The sequence below is a fragment of the Dipodomys merriami genome, unplaced genomic scaffold (assembly GCF_024711535.1).
Source record: "Dipodomys merriami isolate MVZ:Mamm:240054 unplaced genomic scaffold, mDipMer1.0.p SCAF_34, whole genome shotgun sequence".
Taxonomy (NCBI): domain Eukaryota; kingdom Metazoa; phylum Chordata; class Mammalia; order Rodentia; family Heteromyidae; genus Dipodomys; species Dipodomys merriami.
Genome location: NW_027204937.1, coordinates 7,437,349 through 7,456,613, shown reverse-complemented (window position 1 = coordinate 7,456,613; position 19,265 = coordinate 7,437,349). Strand labels below are relative to the sequence as shown.

General features: G+C 43.6%; 2 protein-coding genes and 1 long non-coding RNA gene across 3 annotated transcripts; 1 reads left to right on the top strand and 2 right to left on the bottom strand.

Annotated features, from left to right (window-relative positions):
- Positions 1-328: 328 nt before the first annotated feature.
- Czib (CXXC motif containing zinc binding protein) lies at positions 329-8,340 on the bottom strand. Its single transcript, XM_069987204.1, has 8 exons — positions 8,259-8,340; positions 7,995-8,078; positions 7,044-7,100; positions 6,498-6,579; positions 6,269-6,300; positions 4,159-4,236; positions 3,329-3,394; positions 329-1,124 (listed from the first exon to the last, which is right to left on the bottom strand). The coding sequence occupies exons 1-8, from the start codon at positions 8,262-8,264 to the stop codon at positions 1,047-1,049; spliced, it is 483 nt and encodes a 160-aa protein (XP_069843305.1). The 5' UTR covers positions 8,265-8,340; the 3' UTR covers positions 329-1,046.
- A 158-nt stretch (positions 8,341-8,498) lies between these two features.
- Positions 8,499-9,153, top strand: LOC138803240 (uncharacterized). The gene is made up of 2 exons (XR_011364921.1): positions 8,499-8,680; positions 8,939-9,153. It is a non-coding gene; the product is annotated as an uncharacterized lncRNA (long non-coding RNA).
- A 1,563-nt stretch (positions 9,154-10,716) lies between these two features.
- Magoh (mago homolog, exon junction complex subunit) lies at positions 10,717-19,257 on the bottom strand. Its single transcript, XM_069987203.1, has 5 exons — positions 19,086-19,257; positions 16,590-16,648; positions 15,603-15,713; positions 12,525-12,607; positions 10,717-10,952 (listed from the first exon to the last, which is right to left on the bottom strand). Exons 1-5 carry the CDS (start codon positions 19,171-19,173, stop codon positions 10,853-10,855), a joined length of 441 nt encoding a protein of 146 aa, XP_069843304.1. The 5' UTR covers positions 19,174-19,257; the 3' UTR covers positions 10,717-10,852.
- Between the last annotated feature and the right edge of the window lie 8 nt (positions 19,258-19,265).

Genomic DNA, 19,265 nt, shown 5'->3' with positions numbered 1-19,265 from the left:
AAGTGGTAGAACACTAGGCTTGAGCAAAAAATCCAAGATCAAGAAACTCTTTTCAGGGGGCTGGGAAGGTGGCTCAGTGGTAGAGTGCTTGCCTTGCATGCTTGAGGCCCTGGGTTCGATTCCTCAGCACCACATAAGCAAAAAGAAAAAAGCCAGAAGTGGCGCTGTGGCTCAAGTGGTAGAGCGCTAGCCTTGAGCTGAAGAGCTGAGGGACAGCGCCCAGGCCTAGAGTTCAGGCCCCACGACCGGACCCCCCCCCAAAAAAAAAAAAAAAACCAACTCTTTTCAAGACTCAGTACTGGCACATAAACATATACACACATACACATGAAGCAAAGGTATAATGTTTATTTCCAAAGAATTCTAGGCTCTGTTGGGTATGGTGGTATACACTGTAATCCCAGTATTTGAGAGACGGAGGCAGATGGGTTGTGAATTAGAGGCCTGCCTGAGCTATACAGCAAGACTCAGCCTCCCTCAAAAAAGAAAAGTCTTCAGCAGAACCCAACAGACTTTCCAAACAGCAGCTCCCTGGTTTCTCGCTGCAGCAAACAACTTTGTTTTACTGTGTGAAGATCTCAGGCCTATAAGATATGAAGGTCTTGACTGATATCTTCACCACTCACTCCCAAGAGTGAAGGAAGTTTTTCTATCTTTGTTGCCCCTGGCTCTGATGCCTCTCATCCTCTGGGTTGATCTGCTCGTAGACCAGGAGCCCAAGAGCCCTTAGAAGCTGTGTATTCCTATGTATTTTGCAAATTCTATCAGTCACAGGTTTTTAAACTGTGGAAAGGCAAAGACCTTCAGGGTACATAGTTATTTGTGAAGGGCATGGCTGCTCCTTTGCTCTATCTTCATGCACCACGGGGACTTAGTGGGGGCTTCACTGGTGGGATTTGGGAACCATGACAAAGCCCGGCATGTGGACTGGGAGGACTTAATGCAACTACCAGGGCACAAGGAACCGAGGGACTAGGCTCTGTGGGTGTTGCTGCCTGGGCACTTGGTCTCTTCGCAGTTCTTAGGGACAAGTGTGCAGGAAGCATTCAGCACTTGAGAAACTGGTGGGTGACCTCATAGATCCCCACTGACTCCTGAGACTTTTCATCGTAGTCAGTCCAGTCCTATGGGGTAAGAGGGCAGGGTTAGCCTCTCAAAGCAGGAAAGGACAGTGGGGTGGACAATTGGGACTCATGAGGCCCCAGCATGGTCTCAGCTATTTGTGAACATGCATGACCCTTGGCAGAGCTAGGCTGCTCAGGCCTGAGCTCCAGCATTGTCAGTTTGTGACCACAGACAAGTTATGTCACTCCTTGAAGCCTCAGTTCTATCCTTTATTAAAAAAAATTAAAATATGAGGGGGGTGGGGCAAAAAAGGACCTCAGATTGAATATTAATGACTTGAATGAGGAAAACACGTGGTAAAGCAGTGCTACAAAGAGAAGCTTAGTAAATGCCAGTTCCTGTTGTTACTGGATGCTATGCAAACATAACCCAGCTATCCTTTTTCCTTTCCAGGCCAGATCAAAACACTTCTATATACAGGGCAGAAAATGTCCATACCACTGATGATCACTTGTTAAGCTCTACATAGTCACCACAAAAGCTAAATTAGCGACTACTTGTGCCAATGCCATGGGTAATGCAAGATTAGGTTCCTATGAGCTTCTGGTTACAACATTTTCATCAACTCATCAATTAATAATTGTTGACTATTTTATTTCTTAATATTTAAAGATACCTTGTTTAAAGTTACAGAAACAGCATAGATGCCCTGCAATAAATGAGTGGGTCAAAAAAAATGTACCTATACACAATGGAATTCTACACAGCTATAGGATAATATATGTCATTTGCAGGGAAATGGTGGACTTAGAACAACCAACTAAGGTAAGCCGAGCTTAGAGAGACAAATGACACATATTATCACTCATATGTGGGAGCTAGATTAAAATACATCAGGACAGGAAGTGGCGCTGTAGCTCAAGTGGTAGAGCGCTCGCCTTGAGCTGAAGAGCTGAGGGTCAGCGCCCAGGCCCAGAGTTCAAGCCCCATGGCCAACCAAAAAAAAATAAATAAATAAATAAAAAATAAATAAATAAAAGCAGCCCTGACTCATATAATTGTAATCCCTCTGTACATCACCTCTATAATAATGAATTAATTTTAAAATAAAATAAGCCAAACACCAATGGCTCATGCTTGTAATCCTAGCTAATCAGGGATCTGAGGATTGATGATAAAATACATCAGGACATAATAAATCATACAGGACTACAGGCATTCATATACAGTTAGACCAAAGGAGGATACTCTTAGGGGAGGAACATAAAGGTGCAGTGCCTATGTACCTCTGATTGTATAAAATGATATTTATCAAAATGAACTCCAAGAAATGGAAACAAGAGGTTAAAAATTGTTTTTGTTTTTGTCTTGTTCAGTTCATTATCTGTCTTTGGGAGGGAGAACACAGAACTGGAAGGACAAAGAGTGAATAAACACAGCAGTGCTACTCACTAGACAAATATACAACTTGTGGGTGGGGACGGGAGGGAAAAACTGGGAGACAGTGAAGAAAGGGCTGACACTGTCCAAAAAGAAATATACTCACTACCTGACTTATAAAATGGTAAGCCCTCTGTACATCACTTTTATTTTATTGTAGTAAAGGTGATGCACGGAGAGGGGTTATAGTTACATAAGTCAGGTAATGAGTTACATTTCTTTTTCTGTTTGAACAGTGTTACCCCTCCACTCACTTTCTACCATTCGCCCTGCCCCCATACATGTCTTTTATAATAACAATTTTTAAAAAAGAATAGATTAAAAAAAGATACTTTGTTTAAAAGGGCTGGGGATGTAGCTTTGTGGTAGAGAGTTTGCCTAATATGTGCTAAGGTCCCTGGTTTGAACCTCAGCACTGCAACCCCCCCCCAAAAAATCCACTGTAATTGTATTTGTATATATCAATATCAATATCTATATGACTCATTGAGTTCACAGCCAATAGCACTGTAACTCCTACCTGAACAAAGCTTACAGAACACATACTTCATGTCAGGCACACTGAACTTTCCTGTGCTTACCAATCTGAAGAGCACTTCAGCACTACACTGGGGACCATGAAAAGGGCAAAATCACCAATACATAGCACAAAGATGCCAGCTCTCCACTGATAAACCTTGTTCACCAAAAGGGTAAGTCCCACCAGGTACCTTACCCAGAAAGCACTCTATGCCCAGGGTCCTTTACCAAGTCAGGGGTAATAAGAAAGAGTACCTCACTACTGCCTTCTGGTATCACGCCCCCAGGGCCCTTGGTCTCATACCTTCTCCTGCAGATTAATGTCATTGAAGACTGTTCCTGACTCCATACCCTCAGCAGCAAAGCCAGCCTGTAGGAGACAGGAAGGCAGCAGTTAGGCTGGGGGGAAAGGTAGCACCAGGCTGGCATATGCTCATTGTGTGGGGAGCTGGGTTTTCCAGCAAAGCCTTTGCCACAAAGGACAGAGATACAGGGTGGACAGCTGTTCTAGAATGACTTCCAAGACTTGGATGCTGCCTTGGGACTGCATTAGATTGTCCAAATTACAGGCCCAGACCAGAAGGCAGAGTGGGGTAACCTCTGCCACTACTCAGACTTGTTGAAGGGCTCTGGGAATAGTGCTCCTCTTCCTGGACCGGCATTACCTTATTGGTAAAATGGGGATGCCAAGGTCATCTCTTCTGCCTTATCCCACAGACTTGATGGGAGGTAAATGTTGCACAAATAAGAAGAAAGCACTGGCTTGGAGTCAGACCAAACTGGGTTCAAACTATAGCACACTGCTTACTAACTGTAAAGCTGAGCAAGCAGTAAAACCTCTATGGTCCTTCCTTATCTGACAAACAGGATATTTACAAGTAAAAGTGACAGGAATGGTGCCCAGCATATAGGAGGCACTTAATAGTTGACAATTACTTTTCCTAGGAAGAAATCCAGGGCTGGTTTATAGTTCAGTGGCACAGCATTTGCCTAGCATCATGCACAAGGCCTTGGGTTCAATCCCCAGGGTGGGAGAGGGGAGAAAGAAAGGAGAAGACCTAGTCCAGTTTCTTTTGGAAGCAAAGTTCTGCTGTCACTCTACACATCCTCTCCAGACACAGGAAACACACCCACCTGGGGCTGGAAGTCAACTGGTTCAAGGCCCCGGCACTCAAACTCTACTATTGTCTTGAATTTCTCATTGTCTTCTGCCTAGAAAGGAAGTATATTGAGGAGATAGGCTCAAGTGGGCCCTCACGATGACCCTGTGACCGCTATGCTTCCTGCCATACGGGACTGGGATCAGGAACAACTCATTCCCTTCTGAAGCACTGTTCCCTACAAGATTTCTGCAGACATGGCTGCTGCAGAAGAGTGTGGATTGTGGGGTCTGTCCGAACATGAGGCTGGGCTGGGCTCTGCCTGGCTTTCTCCTCTGAGTGTAAGATTTCTAAACTGTCAATAGGAGCTAAGAAACCTCTACAGGTTTATTGTGAGAATCTGGAACATACATAGAAGCCAGCACAGGTCCCCACTCTGTGCTTGATAAATGGGAGATAAAATTTATAAAATCAAAAATATAAGAAAGTGTTAAGCTATGAAACCTCCAGATTCTCTTGAGCTCAACCAGAATCAAACATTTATCTTTCTCCTCTCCCTCTCCTTACCCTTTCTGTCTCTCACTCTCCCCAAAACAGGGTCTTGCCATGTAGCCCAGGCTGACCTTGAACTCCAGATCCTCCTGCCTCAGCCTTCTGACTGCCTGCACCACCATGATTAGTTAGCCATAGCCTTTTGCTAACCATAACCTTCTTTAAGGGTGCCCTGAAGGCCTTTGGAATGGGATGTGTGTGGAGGGCATTTCTTGGAGGGGTGAGTAGTCAGGAAGTTCATACCTGCTTACCAATGTGCTCAGAGGTCACCCAAGTGCCATACATCCCTTCACTCTTATTCTGTATTCACTACAAAATCAGGTACTGCACTTCAACCAAGTGTCGAGTACTTGGTTTGTCTTTTGTTGGTTGTTCTTTACCTTCTACTACATTCTGACTGACTTTAGGGCAGGCCCTCATTTAATTTCTCTCTTTAGGGCATGTGATGTAGCTCAGTGGTAGACTCCCTGCTATGTGTGAAGACCTGGGCTCCATCCCCAGCACCACAAAAAAGCAAAGCAAAACAAAACAAAATAATTTCTAACTTCAGGACAATGCTTAGAATTTGATAAACTTCAGTTTTGGTGTGCGTGTGCCAGTCCTGGGGCTTCAACTCAGGACCTAGGCACTGTCCCTGAGCTTTTGTACCCAAGGCTAGTGCTCTACCACTTGAGCCACAGCTCCACTTCTGTCTTCTTGATGATTAGCTGGAGATAAGTTTCAGAATTGTGCTGGGAAGGTGGCTCATAGCGCTTGCCTTGCATGCATGAGGCCCTAGGTTCTATTCCTCAGCACCGCATAAGCAGAAAAAGCTGGAAATGGAGTGGTGGTTCAAGTGGTAGAGCGCTAGCCTTGAGCTGAACAGCTGAGGGACAATGCCCAGGCTCACAGTTCAGGCCCCACGATCGGGAAAAAAAAAAAAAGTCTCAGAATTTCCTGCCCAGGCTGGCTTTGAAATGTGATCCTCAGATCTCAGCCTCCACAGTAACTAGGATTACATGTGTGAGCTACCAGTGTCTGCCTAAAATTCAGATATTTTAAATAAACAGCTAACAAGGAATGGATGAATACAAATAACTGCTCTTTAAATAGACCCCTGCCTTTGAGTTTGCTATATAGTGATACCTAAGTAATAATAGTATTGGTACTCTCCAGGAGGTATGCACCAAGACAGTCCCAACCAGGGTTTCACTGAATGAAGATAAGGGAGATGCTCTCGGCCATGGAAACATTGGCTACCTTGGGCTAGAGGCCCCTTGAGCCCAGCACTTCTATAAAAGCACTAAAATAGCATTATGTGAATATTAAATAAAATGGTGGACTGAGCAAATGAACAATTAAGTAAATTAAATAATGTGCAAGGCATGGCAGTACACACTTGTAATCACAGCATTTGGGACCATGAGAAAGGAAGATTGAGTTCAAGGGCTACATAATAAGACCTGCCTAAAACAAACAAACAAACAAAAGGATTAAAAAATAACACAAGTGACAATATCCTATGGCAGATCGTTCTACTACAGCAGTTGTCTCTAGAACTCAGGTCTCCTGGCCCTCATTTTAGTGTTAACCCACCATAGCAACAAACTTACATTGTAAGACTTGATGGTGCTGCTCAAAATCTCTGAAACATAAAAAGAAGACAGGGTTAACTTGAATCCTTGCTTTGGCCACACCCAAGTACCCAGATGTGGCCTTGGGTAAGAGAGATAGCCATCTGTAAGCTTTAGTATCTCAGACCTGAGTCCACCCTGCTTTCAGTCTGGCACCAGGAAGCTGTGGGCCAGCCTGGCATAACTCAGTAATCACAGTCAGACCTACCAATGGAGTTTTCCCGAGCACACAGCTTGCACTTCTGGACCATGGAAGCACTACCACGGCCTCCCTTCAGGGCCACACTGTCCTGGCAAGAAGCAAACAGAACCTCTAGTCACATGTCAAGTAATCATAGAAACCTCAAGAGATCCCAACCCATAATTTATTACCAAATTGAAGAGATCAAGATACAGAGGTAAGTGACTTGCTAAGGACAGAAATCCTGGGGATTGGGATTGGGGATGTGGCTCAGTGGTAGAGCACATGTTTATGACCTGCAAACCCCTCCATTGAAACTCCAGGGTACATTAAAAAAAAAAATCTTGGGAAGGCTTCCTGAGAAGGAGAAAAGGTCTTTCTCTTAATTGGGAACTCTGCCCAACATCCCACAGGTATTTGTTGTTTACCATGTTGATCAGTGATGCCTGCCCCTCAAACCACAAGAAATGAGGTCCAAGGGACTGGAGAGATGAGGGCCAGTTTCTCCAAATCCCCACCCAGAGGGTGTGGAGGGGGTTGGGGGGGGCGTTAACAGCGTAGAAGGACAGTTACCATCAGCCGGATGTATTGCCACTTCTCTGAAACCTCACCACAGTTGCCGCATTTCATCTTGGGGAAAAGAAGGGTATTAGTAAAGCAGCTGGCTTAGTTGGGGAGACACTGAGGGAAGGATAAGGACAATGGGAAGCAGGCAGAAGCCTACTGTACCTTCTTGTTGTCACTTATTTCACATTTACAATCAGCCCCCACAAAGACATCTGACATCTCCAGGCATGGCAAAAGTCACTGTTCTTATGTGTTCTATCTGGCTGAGGATTCAAGGCTTATGCAGTACTGAAAGGGCCTAAACAGGACCCTTACTCTAGCTAAGTTGCCTGGTTAAGAGCTTTCAGTTAGTCCCTGACTTAATTATTCATCACTGCTGCTCCTTCACAGACTATCTAACTGAAGAAAAAAGAAACTGACTCCCAAATAAACCTTGGAACTCAGGCTTCAAAATATTTGGAATAAAAGTGGTCAGGGATAACTTCCTCAAATATAAGAGCTTTTGATGGGTGTGGAAGGATGCTAAGATTTAGACTAGTGTACAAAGCAGAATTTCTGGGGTCTAGGACAGAGAAGGACCTTACACTATTCAGAAGAGGGCCCTGGCAGACTGTCACTGGAGTACCGGGCTTTCCAGTATGAGGAAGGGAAATAAGGGTGGGTCATGCACAAAATAAAAAACCAGATCAACCAATAAGAGAGGTGAATTTATTCACATTAAATAGCTGCAAAGTCTCTTTGAGAAGCATTTTGGTGTCTGTTTACACATCACGAAATAGTTAAATAGGGGGAACATATGAGTTCCAGGGCTTTTGGTTAAAGATTAACCAATAAATCTAATATTCTGGCCAGAAAAAAAAATCGGAACATTTGTTACTTGAAATATTTCCCAATCTTAAGGCGCAGAAGGCTGGTGGGAAGGGGGGGGGGGCACTGCCGCCGGATGTCCCGCCTCACCTTCAGGTACCACCGGAAGTCCTCGCCCACCGGCCGCAGATTGGTGACATTTTCCAGAGAGGCCTTGAGCTGCAGCGCGATTTTCTGAGGGGAGGAGTTCCAGTCTGACCACCCCGCCCCTCCCACCCGGGCTCGGCCTCCCTCCCTCTCAACGCCAGCCCCCCTCTACTCTTCATTCCCCCACCCCGCGGTGAGGTCGACATCCTCGCTATCTCTCCAGCCCGGCTGCCCCGGGAAGCGAGCCGCCTCCTGTCTCCCCCTTACCCCCATGTCGTTCAGGCTGTACGCGGCGACCGCTGCTTTCCGGCCAGTCGTAAAAAGCGGGCGCCGTCGCTGCCTGCACTGCCTCAATGAGGGGCGGGGCCCGGGAGGGAGGGGGCGTGGCCCGAGAGGGGAGGGGAGGGGCCTGAGAGGGGAGGGGAGGGGCCTGAGAGGGGAGGGGAGGGGCCTGGGAGGGGAGGGGCGAGGCCTTTCCTCCCGAGCAAACTCTAGGCTGCTTTTACCTCGCGGGTATCCGGGTCCTGCCTGCCAGCCAGCCGGTTTTTTTTCGCCCCGCCCCGGTTAGGTGAGCGGATATCCGTGCTAGACGGCCCGGTTCCTGCCCCCCAAGTCCGCAAAGCCACAGATGTTTACTGAACCCCGATTTTGTGCCGGCACAAGACAGCCCCTGCCGGAAACCCCGCCAGGTCTCCTGTTCTTTCCTACTATTCTGCCTGCTCAGAGGCTTCTCTGATCTCTTGGGTTCCGCTGCCCAGGGCCGACAGGAAGGTTTGGATGGGTCAGCTCTTCGCTTTGCTTCTCTTCGGGATGCTGCCCCCAGTCTGGGCCATGCCCTTCAGCTGTCACCTTCTGAGGCCACACCGTGAATACCACGTGGAGGCACAGCCTACTTGAGTCTGTGTCGATTAAGATTTGGAGTGACTTCATGTCTGCTTTACCACCAGGTTGCCCTGTAGCTCCTAAGTAGACCGCACAGGAGACGCGCTGGTGTCAGCTGCAGGCTGCCCCTAGCTTGTCCGGGGCAACAGAGTGGAGCGGGAAAGGAATTGCTTTAGGAACGCCTGGGACCTTGTCCGGAGCTGGACTGTCTCTAGCCAACCAGCTACTTGCCTAAAGAAGCCACAAAAAATTTAAAGAAAAACAAAATTTTTCTATTGTTCTTGTAGGGTTGTGTTTGTCTTTGCTTTTGGGTTGTTGTGTCTTTGGGGGGGGCACGGAGGGCACGGTACAGTATTTAATATGTACTATGTAAAAGATAAGCTATGCAACTTGTGGGCAGGGATGGGAGGGGGAAACTGGGGGAAACTGAAGGGGTGACATTGTCCAAAAAGAATTGTACTCATTACCTACTTATGGTATGGTAACCCCTCTGTATAACATCCTACGGATGTATCAGGATTTCTTCAGAAATCCTCACACTGTATGTATTGGTCTGTTCTTAGTGACTTATATAGATATTTCTACTCGACTTTTAAAAACCCAAGTACTATTTTACCCCTAAAAAGGCAAACAGTATTTGGTTGGGAAGATAGCTCAGTTGTAGAGTACTTGCCTAGCATGTGCAATGTAAGGGGGAGAGAGGGAGTTAAAAGTACTTCATCAAAATGTTCAGATATACACATTTTCTTAATATTAATATACATTTCCTCATCATGATTCAAACATTACGTAATTGTTTTGTGATGCTGAGGTAAAATCTAGTGCTTTATGCTTGTTGGGCAAGTGTTCTACTACTGGGATAAACCCCAGCAACTAATGACTTTCAGGTCTCCTTTTTATAGGTTCTGTTTCCCTTGTTTATTTAGGAAATTGAATGACCTGCCCTGGAATTTTCTCTGAACATTACTGACTTGATTATTTTTTTGTCATGGGGCTTGAACTCTGGGCCTGGGCACTGTCTCTGAGTTCTTCAGCTCAAGGTGAGAGCTATACCACTTGAGCCACAGCACCACTTCCAGTTTTCTGGTGGTTAGTTGTGAAATAAGAGCCTCATGGATGTTCCTGTCCCAGCTGGCTTTGAACCATGATCCTCAGATCTCAGTGTCCTAAGTAACTAGGATTACAGGTGTAAGCCACCAGCACCTGGCCTGATTTTATTTTAAAATGTAGTATTTTTCTATTATTTTCTATTATCCTTGTAAGTGGTAGTTTTGGACAGTGGGTTATTTTTGGTTGTTGTTGGGCTTGAACTCAGGGTAGATGCTGTCCCTGAGCTTTTTCTTTTTTTTGGGGGGGGGGGGGTCTGGTCGTGGGGCCTGAACTCTGGGCCTGGGCGCTGTCCCTCAGCTCTTCAGCTCAAGGCTAGCGCTCTACCACTTGAGCCACAGCACCACTTCCTGCTTTTTTTCTTTTTGCTTATGTGGTGCTGAGGAATCGAATCCAGGGCCTCATGCATGCAAGGCAAGCGTTCTACCACTGAGCCACCTTCCCAGCCCTATCCCTGAGCTTTTTTATTCAAGGCTAGTACCCTACCACTGAGCCACAGCTCTACTTCTGGTTTTCTGGTGGTTAACTGGACTAAAGAGTCTCATGGACTTTCCTGCCCAGGCTGGCTTTGAACCATAATCCTCATTCGAACCACCGTGACCCTCAGAGCTCAGCCTCCTGAATCCTAGGATTACTGACATAAGCCACCAGTGCCTGGCTTCTGGTTAGATTTATTTTTGGCAATAATTCACAGCATGTAGGTTTTCTCTCATATAGGTCTTTAGAAAGCAACAAATTTAATTTCATCACGTATTTATTAAAGACAATCATTTATAGTCTATAAAAAAATTTGCCCAATATACACAAAATTTCCTGATAATGGTAATTAGAAAGAACTACTCCCCTCCACCAGGTCCACACCAATATTCAGTCTAGATTGGTTTAATCTTGAAGTGTAACCCAATAAGACTGAAGACCAAACACTTCAGGTCCTGAACAAGATAATAAAATACTCGTAAGCCTTCTGGATCTCTAAAACATAAAGGAAAAAAAGAGTTTAGAGAGCTGTAAAACTGGAAGAAAAGGAAAAAAAACCCAACCATTTATTATCTACCAAAATGTTCCCTATCAAGGTATATAAACTGCATTAAAACTTTGATCAAACTAATGTCCATAAAGAAGGAAAAGGTCACATATTAACAGAAACTGATCATGGTAGTCACGCCTGTAATCTCAGCTATTTTGGAGATGGAGACAGGATGATTAATCATGGTTCCAGGTTAATCAGGTAGAAGTTAGGGAGATCTTAGGTAAAAAGGTAAAAACAAAAGGGCTCAGAAAGCATGAAACCCTGGGCTCAACCCCGCAGTATTATCTAAATAAATAAATAAATAAATACCTTGAGGTCAGTTAAACATTTTTAATGGGGAAATAAAAAGGAAAAAGCTAGTGATAAAAAAATTAAAATCTCAATTTGTATTTTTTTGTGCTTTTTGTTAAAACACTTTTTGCCAGCACTATGGCTTTCTTGCTTACTGCTGGTGCTTTATCACTTTAACTTGATGGAGTCTAGTGAACTTTTCTGAGATCCCCTAGATATCAGCTTCCTCTGTGTATGTGTATGTTTGTTTTTGAGACTGTCTCAAAATATAGTTCAAGTCCAAGTTGGCCCTGAATCTCCTGCTTTAGCCTCTGGCCTCCAGTCATTTATAGTTATGACAACTCTGCTTTGACCTCCTAAGATTACATGATTTCCACAATGCCCAGCTCCTATATATTTTTTAATGCAGAGGAAAAAAAATATACTAACAAACACTGTCTAATTGACAAAAAAAGCAAATCTTTCAGGTCTACTTTTCTGTATTTCCTACATTAAGCATATATTACTTGTGAGATTCAGGGAAAAATACCTACCAACATTAAAGCAAACTATTGCTTACTCCAAATCCTTAAAACACAGGAGTCAAAGAGACTGCCAAGTTCTAAGGACTCTTTATGGTACAGAGATTCATGTCTCAATTTTATGATTTACCCCACTGAATTGTATACTTTAGTTGCTTGGCCAATATTTCATCTACTGTTCTGTCTGCTCCTATGTGACTCTCTTGTGTCACTGACAAGTTTTTAGTCACCATGACTGAATGAAACCTAAACGTAAAAGCAGCAACTTTGAATATTCATAGCAACAATCAATGGACTTTCCCTCTCTGGGTAAAAATCTTCTTATGTCTATGATGGCCCATAATAGTGAGCACACCTAGACTCTTTTGTCATTATGCCCTAAACAATGTAGTTTAACAACTATTTACACAGCACATTGTATTAGGTATTCTTAATAATCTAGAGATGATTTAAAGAAAACACTGTACTGTTTTCTGAGACTTGAGTGACCACAAACTTGGTCTGAGGGGTTCTTGGAACCAATTCCCTGTGGCTACTGATGTACAACAATTTGGAGTCCCTTTCTCAAGAGGGGAAAATTCTGCCCACTTCTGTTTTGCATTTGCACCACATCTTCCTATAATGGGCTGGTCCAAGTTAGCTGAGAGTTTCTTAGCAATCTGCTCTAAAACAGTATCTGATAAAAGGATCATATATACTTACTTGGATTGATTGACATCAATAAGAGAACCAATTTTTGATGTTGTGAAAGAAATGTGCTCATCTCCAATAACGATCTCAAGCTCCTAGAAACAGTAATTAAAAAAAAAATCTACGTTAGGCAGAAATAAATCATTCATTAGGGGAGAAAGACTCATTTGTTACCCAAACTCTATTATAGATAGCCCCAAAAGCAAGGGCAGCTTACTAAAAGCACTAAATTATTGAGCACTAGAAATAAAGACAACACTGTTTAGCCCTTGAGAAGATCAGCCTCTCAGGGCTCCAAGACCTCTGAGATTTATAAAAATTTACACACAGTTTTGTATATGTGTTTTCATTGTAAGCAAGGAAGATAGATTTCTTTTAAAAATACCAAAGGACCCAACCTTTCTTGGCAACATGGGACAAAGGAAATGATTCCAGACACTGAGTTTGATCCCAACTCTGTCACTTATTAGCTGTATGATTTGGGTGGAGTCTTAATTTCTAAGTAGTTACAGAAGCCCAACAAACCTTCAAAAAAGTCCCTGGGGTACCTGCTGGGCCATGTATTTTTCCCAGGACTTGGGAACAAAGAGGTAAGACAAACAAACCAAATGAAGATTTCTGCCCTAATAGAACTTATGTTCTAGTGATACCCCCCACCCTCCCCTCCCTCCCTCCCTTCCGTTCATTTCTTTTTCCTTCCTCCTTCTCTTTCCTTTCTTTCAAGCCAATTATGGGGCTGGAATTCAGGGCATCATGCTCAACTTGCTTGCTCATGGCTAGTGCTGTACCACTTGAGTCTCAACTCCAGCCTGGCTTAATGCTGGTTATTTTGAAGATGGAGTCTCAGACTTCTCTGCTGATCCTCTAGGTCTGTACCTCCTGACTAGCTAGGATTATAGGTGTGAGCTACCAGCCTTGGAGATTTTTTTCTTCTTTTTAAAAGAAATAGCACAGGAAAATCTTATCTCCAATTAAATACCAAAAAGCTGGAAATAGAGCTGTGGCTCAAGTGGTAAGAGTGCTAGCCTTGAGCAAAAAATGCTCAGGGACAGCACCCAGGCCCTGAGTTCAAGTTCCAAGACCGGCATGCATACGTGCACGCGTGTACACATGCATGCACGCACGCACAAATGAAAATAATGTCAAAAAGTTTGCACTAGGGCTGGGAAGGTAGCTCAGTGGTAGAGTGCGTGCTTTGCATGCATGAGGCCCTCGGTTCGATTCCTCAGCAGAAAATGCAGAAGTAGCCCTGAGGCTCAAGTGGTAGAACGCTAGTCTACAGCTGAAGATCTGAGGGACAGAGTTCAGGCCCCAAGCCCGACAAAAAAAAAAAGTTTGCACTCATCTTTCATTCTATTCTCCTAAAAGTTGAAAGCCTCTATATGACAATATGACAACAACAAAACCCCAAACTAATATATTTTACAATTTTAATAAACATAATCACTATTGAGCTCTTACTATACAGTGGTACTATTTTAATTAATAGATATACAGCAGTGAAAAGAATATGTTAAATTTTATATATATTTTACCATATGTAATATTTGTTATAATATAGAAGAGCTCAGGGGTAGCACCTAGGCACAGAGTTCAAGCTCCATGACTCACAGAAGAAAAAAAAAAAAAGTTTTCAACCAGGTGCTGGTAGTTCATGCCTATAATCCTACCTACTCAGGTGGCAATCTGAGAATCATGGTTTGAAGCCACAACTGGCAGAAAAGCCTCTTATCTCCAGGTGACTACCAAAAAGGCAGAAATGAAGGAGTAGGTCAAGTATTAGAACACCAGCCTTCAGTGAAAAAGCCAAGTGAGAGCTGGAGGCTCTGAGTTCAAGCCCCAGTGCCCCAGTGCCCCAGTGCATAAAGAAAAAAAAAATCTTTCACTTGAGGGTCAGTTGTAGTGAGAGGATAAGGAAAATAAATGCGGGGCTGGGAATGTGGCTCAGTGGTAGAGTGCTTGCCTAGCATGCATGAAGCTCTGGGTTCGATTCCTCAGTACCACAAACACAGAAAAGGCCAAAAGTGGTGATGTGGCTCAAGTGGTAGAGTGCTAACCTTGAGCCAAGAAGCTCAGAGATAGTGCCCCAGAACTGGCAAAAAAAGAAAAGTAAATGCAATGATTTTAGACAATGACATAATGAACACAATAAAACAGGTCTTATTTGTAAAAAAATGATTGGGAGCATCTTCTTAAGACTGGATGGACAGACAAGATGGTACCAAGGAAATAACATTTGAATACCTCAATAATAGTCTGTACAGTGTTAAAAGAAGTATAGTTTAGGCAGAAGGCAGACCAGTGCACAGGGCCCACTAAGAACAATCAAGGTATGTCTGGGAATAGCAATGAACCAGTGAAGTCAAAATAGAAACATTTCCTGTTAATTCACCCAAAAATGACAATAGCTTTTTTTCACTCAAATATGACAGTGGCAGTTTTTTAATTACCCCGGTGGTCTTGAGAATGATCACACAAGCTGTGATTTGAATACTTAGCTACTTATGATTTTTCTTCCACTAGACTGTTGAAATAATTGTGTTCTATTTACTTTGTGCTCTCCACAATGCTTTGTTCTACCAGTTTACATGGTAAATAAGGTAGACAGCAAAACCTTTGAGAAGACAGTGGTATTTCACAAGAAGAAATTCAGGGGGCTGGGAAGGTAGCTCAGTGGTAGAGCACTTGCCTTGCATGCTTGAGGTCCTGGGTTCGATTCCTCAGCACCACATAAGCAAAAAGAAAAAAGCCGGAAGTGGCGCTGTGGCTCAGGTGGTAGAGCACTAGCCTTGAGCTGAGAAGCTGAGGGACAGCGCCCAGGCCCAGAGTCAGGCCCACTACTGGACAGCCCCCCAAAAAAAAAAAAAAAAAAAGAAGAAATTCAGGGTTAGGCCACAGCTGGCCAGCCACACCACTTGCTCCTTCTGGTCCTTATTATAGAATTAATGTTCCCTCTGACCAAAGTGCTGGCAATCTGCTTTATGCACATCGCAGAGACACATCATAAGTGAATTCAATGTCATGTGCAGAAAAGTAAACTTTATCTTCTAAGACTTCTTTCCTACAAGTATAGTTAATAAACATACTCACTTGTCGGCCTACTCGGTCAGGGGGAGGCCATAAAGCATCATCCTCTTTGGTAATTTCACTGTCATCAATTATTCTCTTCAGTTCCTCCATCACACTTTTATGTACATAAGCCTGAAATTAAAAACAAAACAAAACAAAAACAAAAACAGGATTTAGGTTGTATCCCTAAGCAACACACTTAGAAAGTGATAGACAATATGAACCACTGCTCCTATCTGGGGCACCTCCTTAACTGGAAAGACATTTATGCTTGACTCCAACATGCTGAAATAAGAGGTCAGGTTAGAAGCACTCATTGACAATACTTCAGCTCCCCAGCTACTTACTGACACATTGGTTCACCCATGTGGAAAGTCTGTAAATCATTCTTGCTATGCTTTGAAAGTTTGTTCACCCTCCAAATTTTACATTAAAACATAATCTCAATGCAACAGTGTAAGAGTTGGGCTTTTAGATTATACCACAAGGGCAGAAGGACTCAAGGCAATGAGCTGCCCCCATTTTGTTCTTAATGCTTTGTAAGGACACAGAATTTGCTATTTTTGGAGGATGCAGCAACAAAAAAAATCTTGAAAGCAGATTCTGGGTCCTTATCACACACTAAACCTGACAAAGGCTTGATCTTGACCTTTACTGAGAGAGACAAGGTATCACTATAGACTAGTATTACTTGAACACAATTTGTGTCCCCCCAAAAGTCAGTAGTAACTGATTTATTGTTGTAAAAGAAAATAGCAGCCAGGCACTGGTGGCTCACACCTGTAATCATAGCTACTCAAGAGGCAGAGATCTGAAGATTGTGGTTCAATGCCAGAGCCCAGGCCCTGAGTTCAAGCCCCATGACCGACAACAACAACAAAAAAAGGAGTTAACAGAACTAATGTACCTGTTTATAAATACTGGTCTACTTTTCTATTCTTTATTCTTCAATATAATCCCCCAGAAAGAACAGGAAAGGCTAAACTGAAAAGAAGGGAAAGTCCATACCTCTTTTCTGATCATGACATCGTTTTTGTAATTGCTGTTATTGGCATATCTCAATTTCCCTATGAAAAACACAAAATATGTGCAATGAACAATAAGAACATATGAACAAAAAATCATTGAACTCCCAAGACTATTAGCTTTGCCCGAACTGTATCCTGTTCTTCAAAATGTCTAACAGATTTACTACTTGTACCCATGGTATTCAACCACTTTAGTCTTTTCAGTCCTTCACTTTGGGCTATTAAACACCTGCCAGCTGCCATCTAAGTACAGTGTAACTATAGTTCAAGAAAAAGGGAGTCCCAGGTACTGGTGGTTCATGCCTGTAATCCTACCTACTCAGGAGGCTGAGACCTGAGGATGGAAGTTCCAAGCCAGCCCAGGCAGGAAAGTCAGTGAGACTCTTCTTTCCAATTAACCACCAGAAAACTAGCAGAGGCGCTGTGGCTCAAAGTGATAGAGTGCTACCTTAAGCAAAAGAGCTCATGTACAACACCCAGGTCCCGAGTTCATCTGACATCCCCTCCCCCCACAAAAAAAGTGAGACAACGATGGTGTGGTAAAAGAACATAAACAGGCTGTTTTCTGACTTTGACAAATTACATTTTTGCAGGTTAATGCCTTCAACTAAAAATAAGGAAAACTGATAACTTATCTCAAGAGGATATGCGTTCAGGAGTTGTAAAAAGCTCATGAGTTGTAAAAGCATTGTGAAAACTGTAGAATGCTGCTTGAATGTTTTTTAAGCTTTTTCCCGCCTATTTTCTATTATTATCTCCAAATAATTATATTAATGGCTTTCAATTTAACATATCTGTTAGTACAATGCATCTTGCTCAGTGTCACTCCTTCTGTCATTCCCCCTCACCCTTCCATCAATCTTTCACATCTCAAGTTTCCCATTTTCGTTTTCATGTACAAACTATTTACCTGTACTTTCATGTGACCATGAAACATGGATTTATTTCTGTGAGAGAAACGTTGTGTTCTTATCATTTGAGCACATTTGGCACATGTATAACCAAAGGAATAGTGTGGGTATATGGTGGGGATGGAGAACATAAAGAAAATACAACACACGATTTTTCCATGGTAGAGAAGACATGTGAAAAAAGACAAATAATTTATTCTACATCTCTGCACCATTTCTCTTCCTTAGATCTCTTTTCAGTTCATTCTCCAGATGATGGACAAACATTGTCTGGAGATATGTAGAAACATCTAATTAAATTATTCTAATACTGAGGCTGCAAATGGCTTCTCTTTGCCTTCCTGACAAAATATAAAGTCCTTAACATGACATACAGTTGAGCTGAGGTCCTGCCTGCTGGTCCAGTTTACTCTTGCAATATTCTCACACAGATGGAATCAATAAGCCTACTGCTTCTGCTTGAGCCATTCCATGCATCCTTTGGCCTCCAGCTTCTTTGCTGTGAATGCTGTCCAAAACAAGCTTCTTCAATCTTAAGTTTCCTAATCAACTCCTACCATGCACATACACACTGCAAATTTTCTATGCCTTTCAGGATCACTAGGAGTTTCTTGTATCTGTCTCTCATCTGGCTTTGAATCACAATCCTCAGATCTCAGCCTCCTGGGTATCTAGGATTATAGGCATGAGCCACCAGCGCCAGACTTCAGTTGCATTTTTTTATTTTTCTGCCAGTCCTGGGGCTTGAACTCTGGACCCGGGCACTGTCCTTGAGCTTCTTTCGCTCAAGGCTAGCACTCTACCCCTTGTGCCACAGCACCACTTCCAGCTTTTTTCTGTTTATGTGGTACTAAGGAATCGAACCCAGGGCTTCATGCATGCTAGGCAAGCACCCTACTACTAAGCCACATTCGTAGCCCTCAGCTGCAATTTTCTATCATCGTGGATTCTCTTCTCTCCAATGCACCCTCCCTAAATACCCTTAACCAATCAAAGCTAATTGATTCTGCCTCCACCATTTCCGAACTTCTTTACACGTCTATCCCCTAAGGCTTTAACATTGCTACTCGCTCTACAGAATGCTATTCCCGAGCTTCCCAAGGCTGGCTTCTCTTAATCTACAATAGGTTCAAACATCCACTCTTCAGAAAGCTCTCTTAAGATACCTTATCTCAAAGCAGTGTGTCCATTAATTATTCCAACATTTTGTTGTCCCTGAACACCCTCGGGAATCATCATTTTGGTTTACGGTCTCTCCTAGCACTGAAACACAAGTTCTAGGGGAAGGGAAGTTAGTTTAGACAATCCCCTTTACTCTCCCTAACGGACAGAGCAGAACCTGGCACACGGCAGGCGCTTAAACAACGTCTGTCACAATCTCAGCAATTTGCTTTTTTTAAGTCACTTAATAAACATCCTTGTATGTGGACAATAGAAAAAGCAGACAGCTCGTCCAGCACTACGGCGCGGTTCTCAGTCTCGGCCTCTTCCAGTTCCCGCCCATTCCGGAGCCCAGGCACCACCAGGCCTGCTTCCAGCCCCCCGCGGGCGAAGGCCACTCTTACCGTCGGGCCGGAACTCAAACTCCAGGAACTCATGACCGAACTTGCCTTTGTGGCCTACGTAGTAACGAAGATAAAAGTCACTCTCCATGGTCCACAAACAACCAGAACCGAACTTGACGATCAAACCACCCCACCGCAGCCTGCGCCTGGTACTGACGTTAGCCGCGGCGCGCGGAAGTG

What these genes read in the sequence shown, in the direction of transcription:
- Czib (XM_069987204.1), bottom strand. An exon ending in ACTTCCGGTGGTACCTGAAG is followed by an intron (nt 7,101 to 7,994) that starts GTGAGGCGGGAC and finishes CTTTTCCCCAAG; the next exon opens with ATGAAATGCGGCAACTGTGG. An exon ending in GGCAATACATCCGGCTGATG is followed by an intron (nt 6,580 to 7,043) that starts GTAACTGTCCTT and finishes GCTTCTTGCCAG; the next exon opens with GACAGTGTGGCCCTGAAGGG.
- Magoh (XM_069987203.1), bottom strand. Translation starts at nt 19,173, where the DNA reads ATGGAGAGTGACTTTTATCTTCGTTACTACGTAGGCCACAAAGGCAAG. An exon ending in CTGACCGAGTAGGCCGACAA is followed by an intron (nt 12,608 to 15,602) that starts GTGAGTATGTTT and finishes TACTGTTTCTAG; the next exon opens with GAGCTTGAGATCGTTATTGG. An exon ending in ATTGATGTCAATCAATCCAA is followed by an intron (nt 10,953 to 12,524) that starts GTAAGTATATAT and finishes TTTATGTTTTAG; the next exon opens with AGATCCAGAAGGCTTACGAG.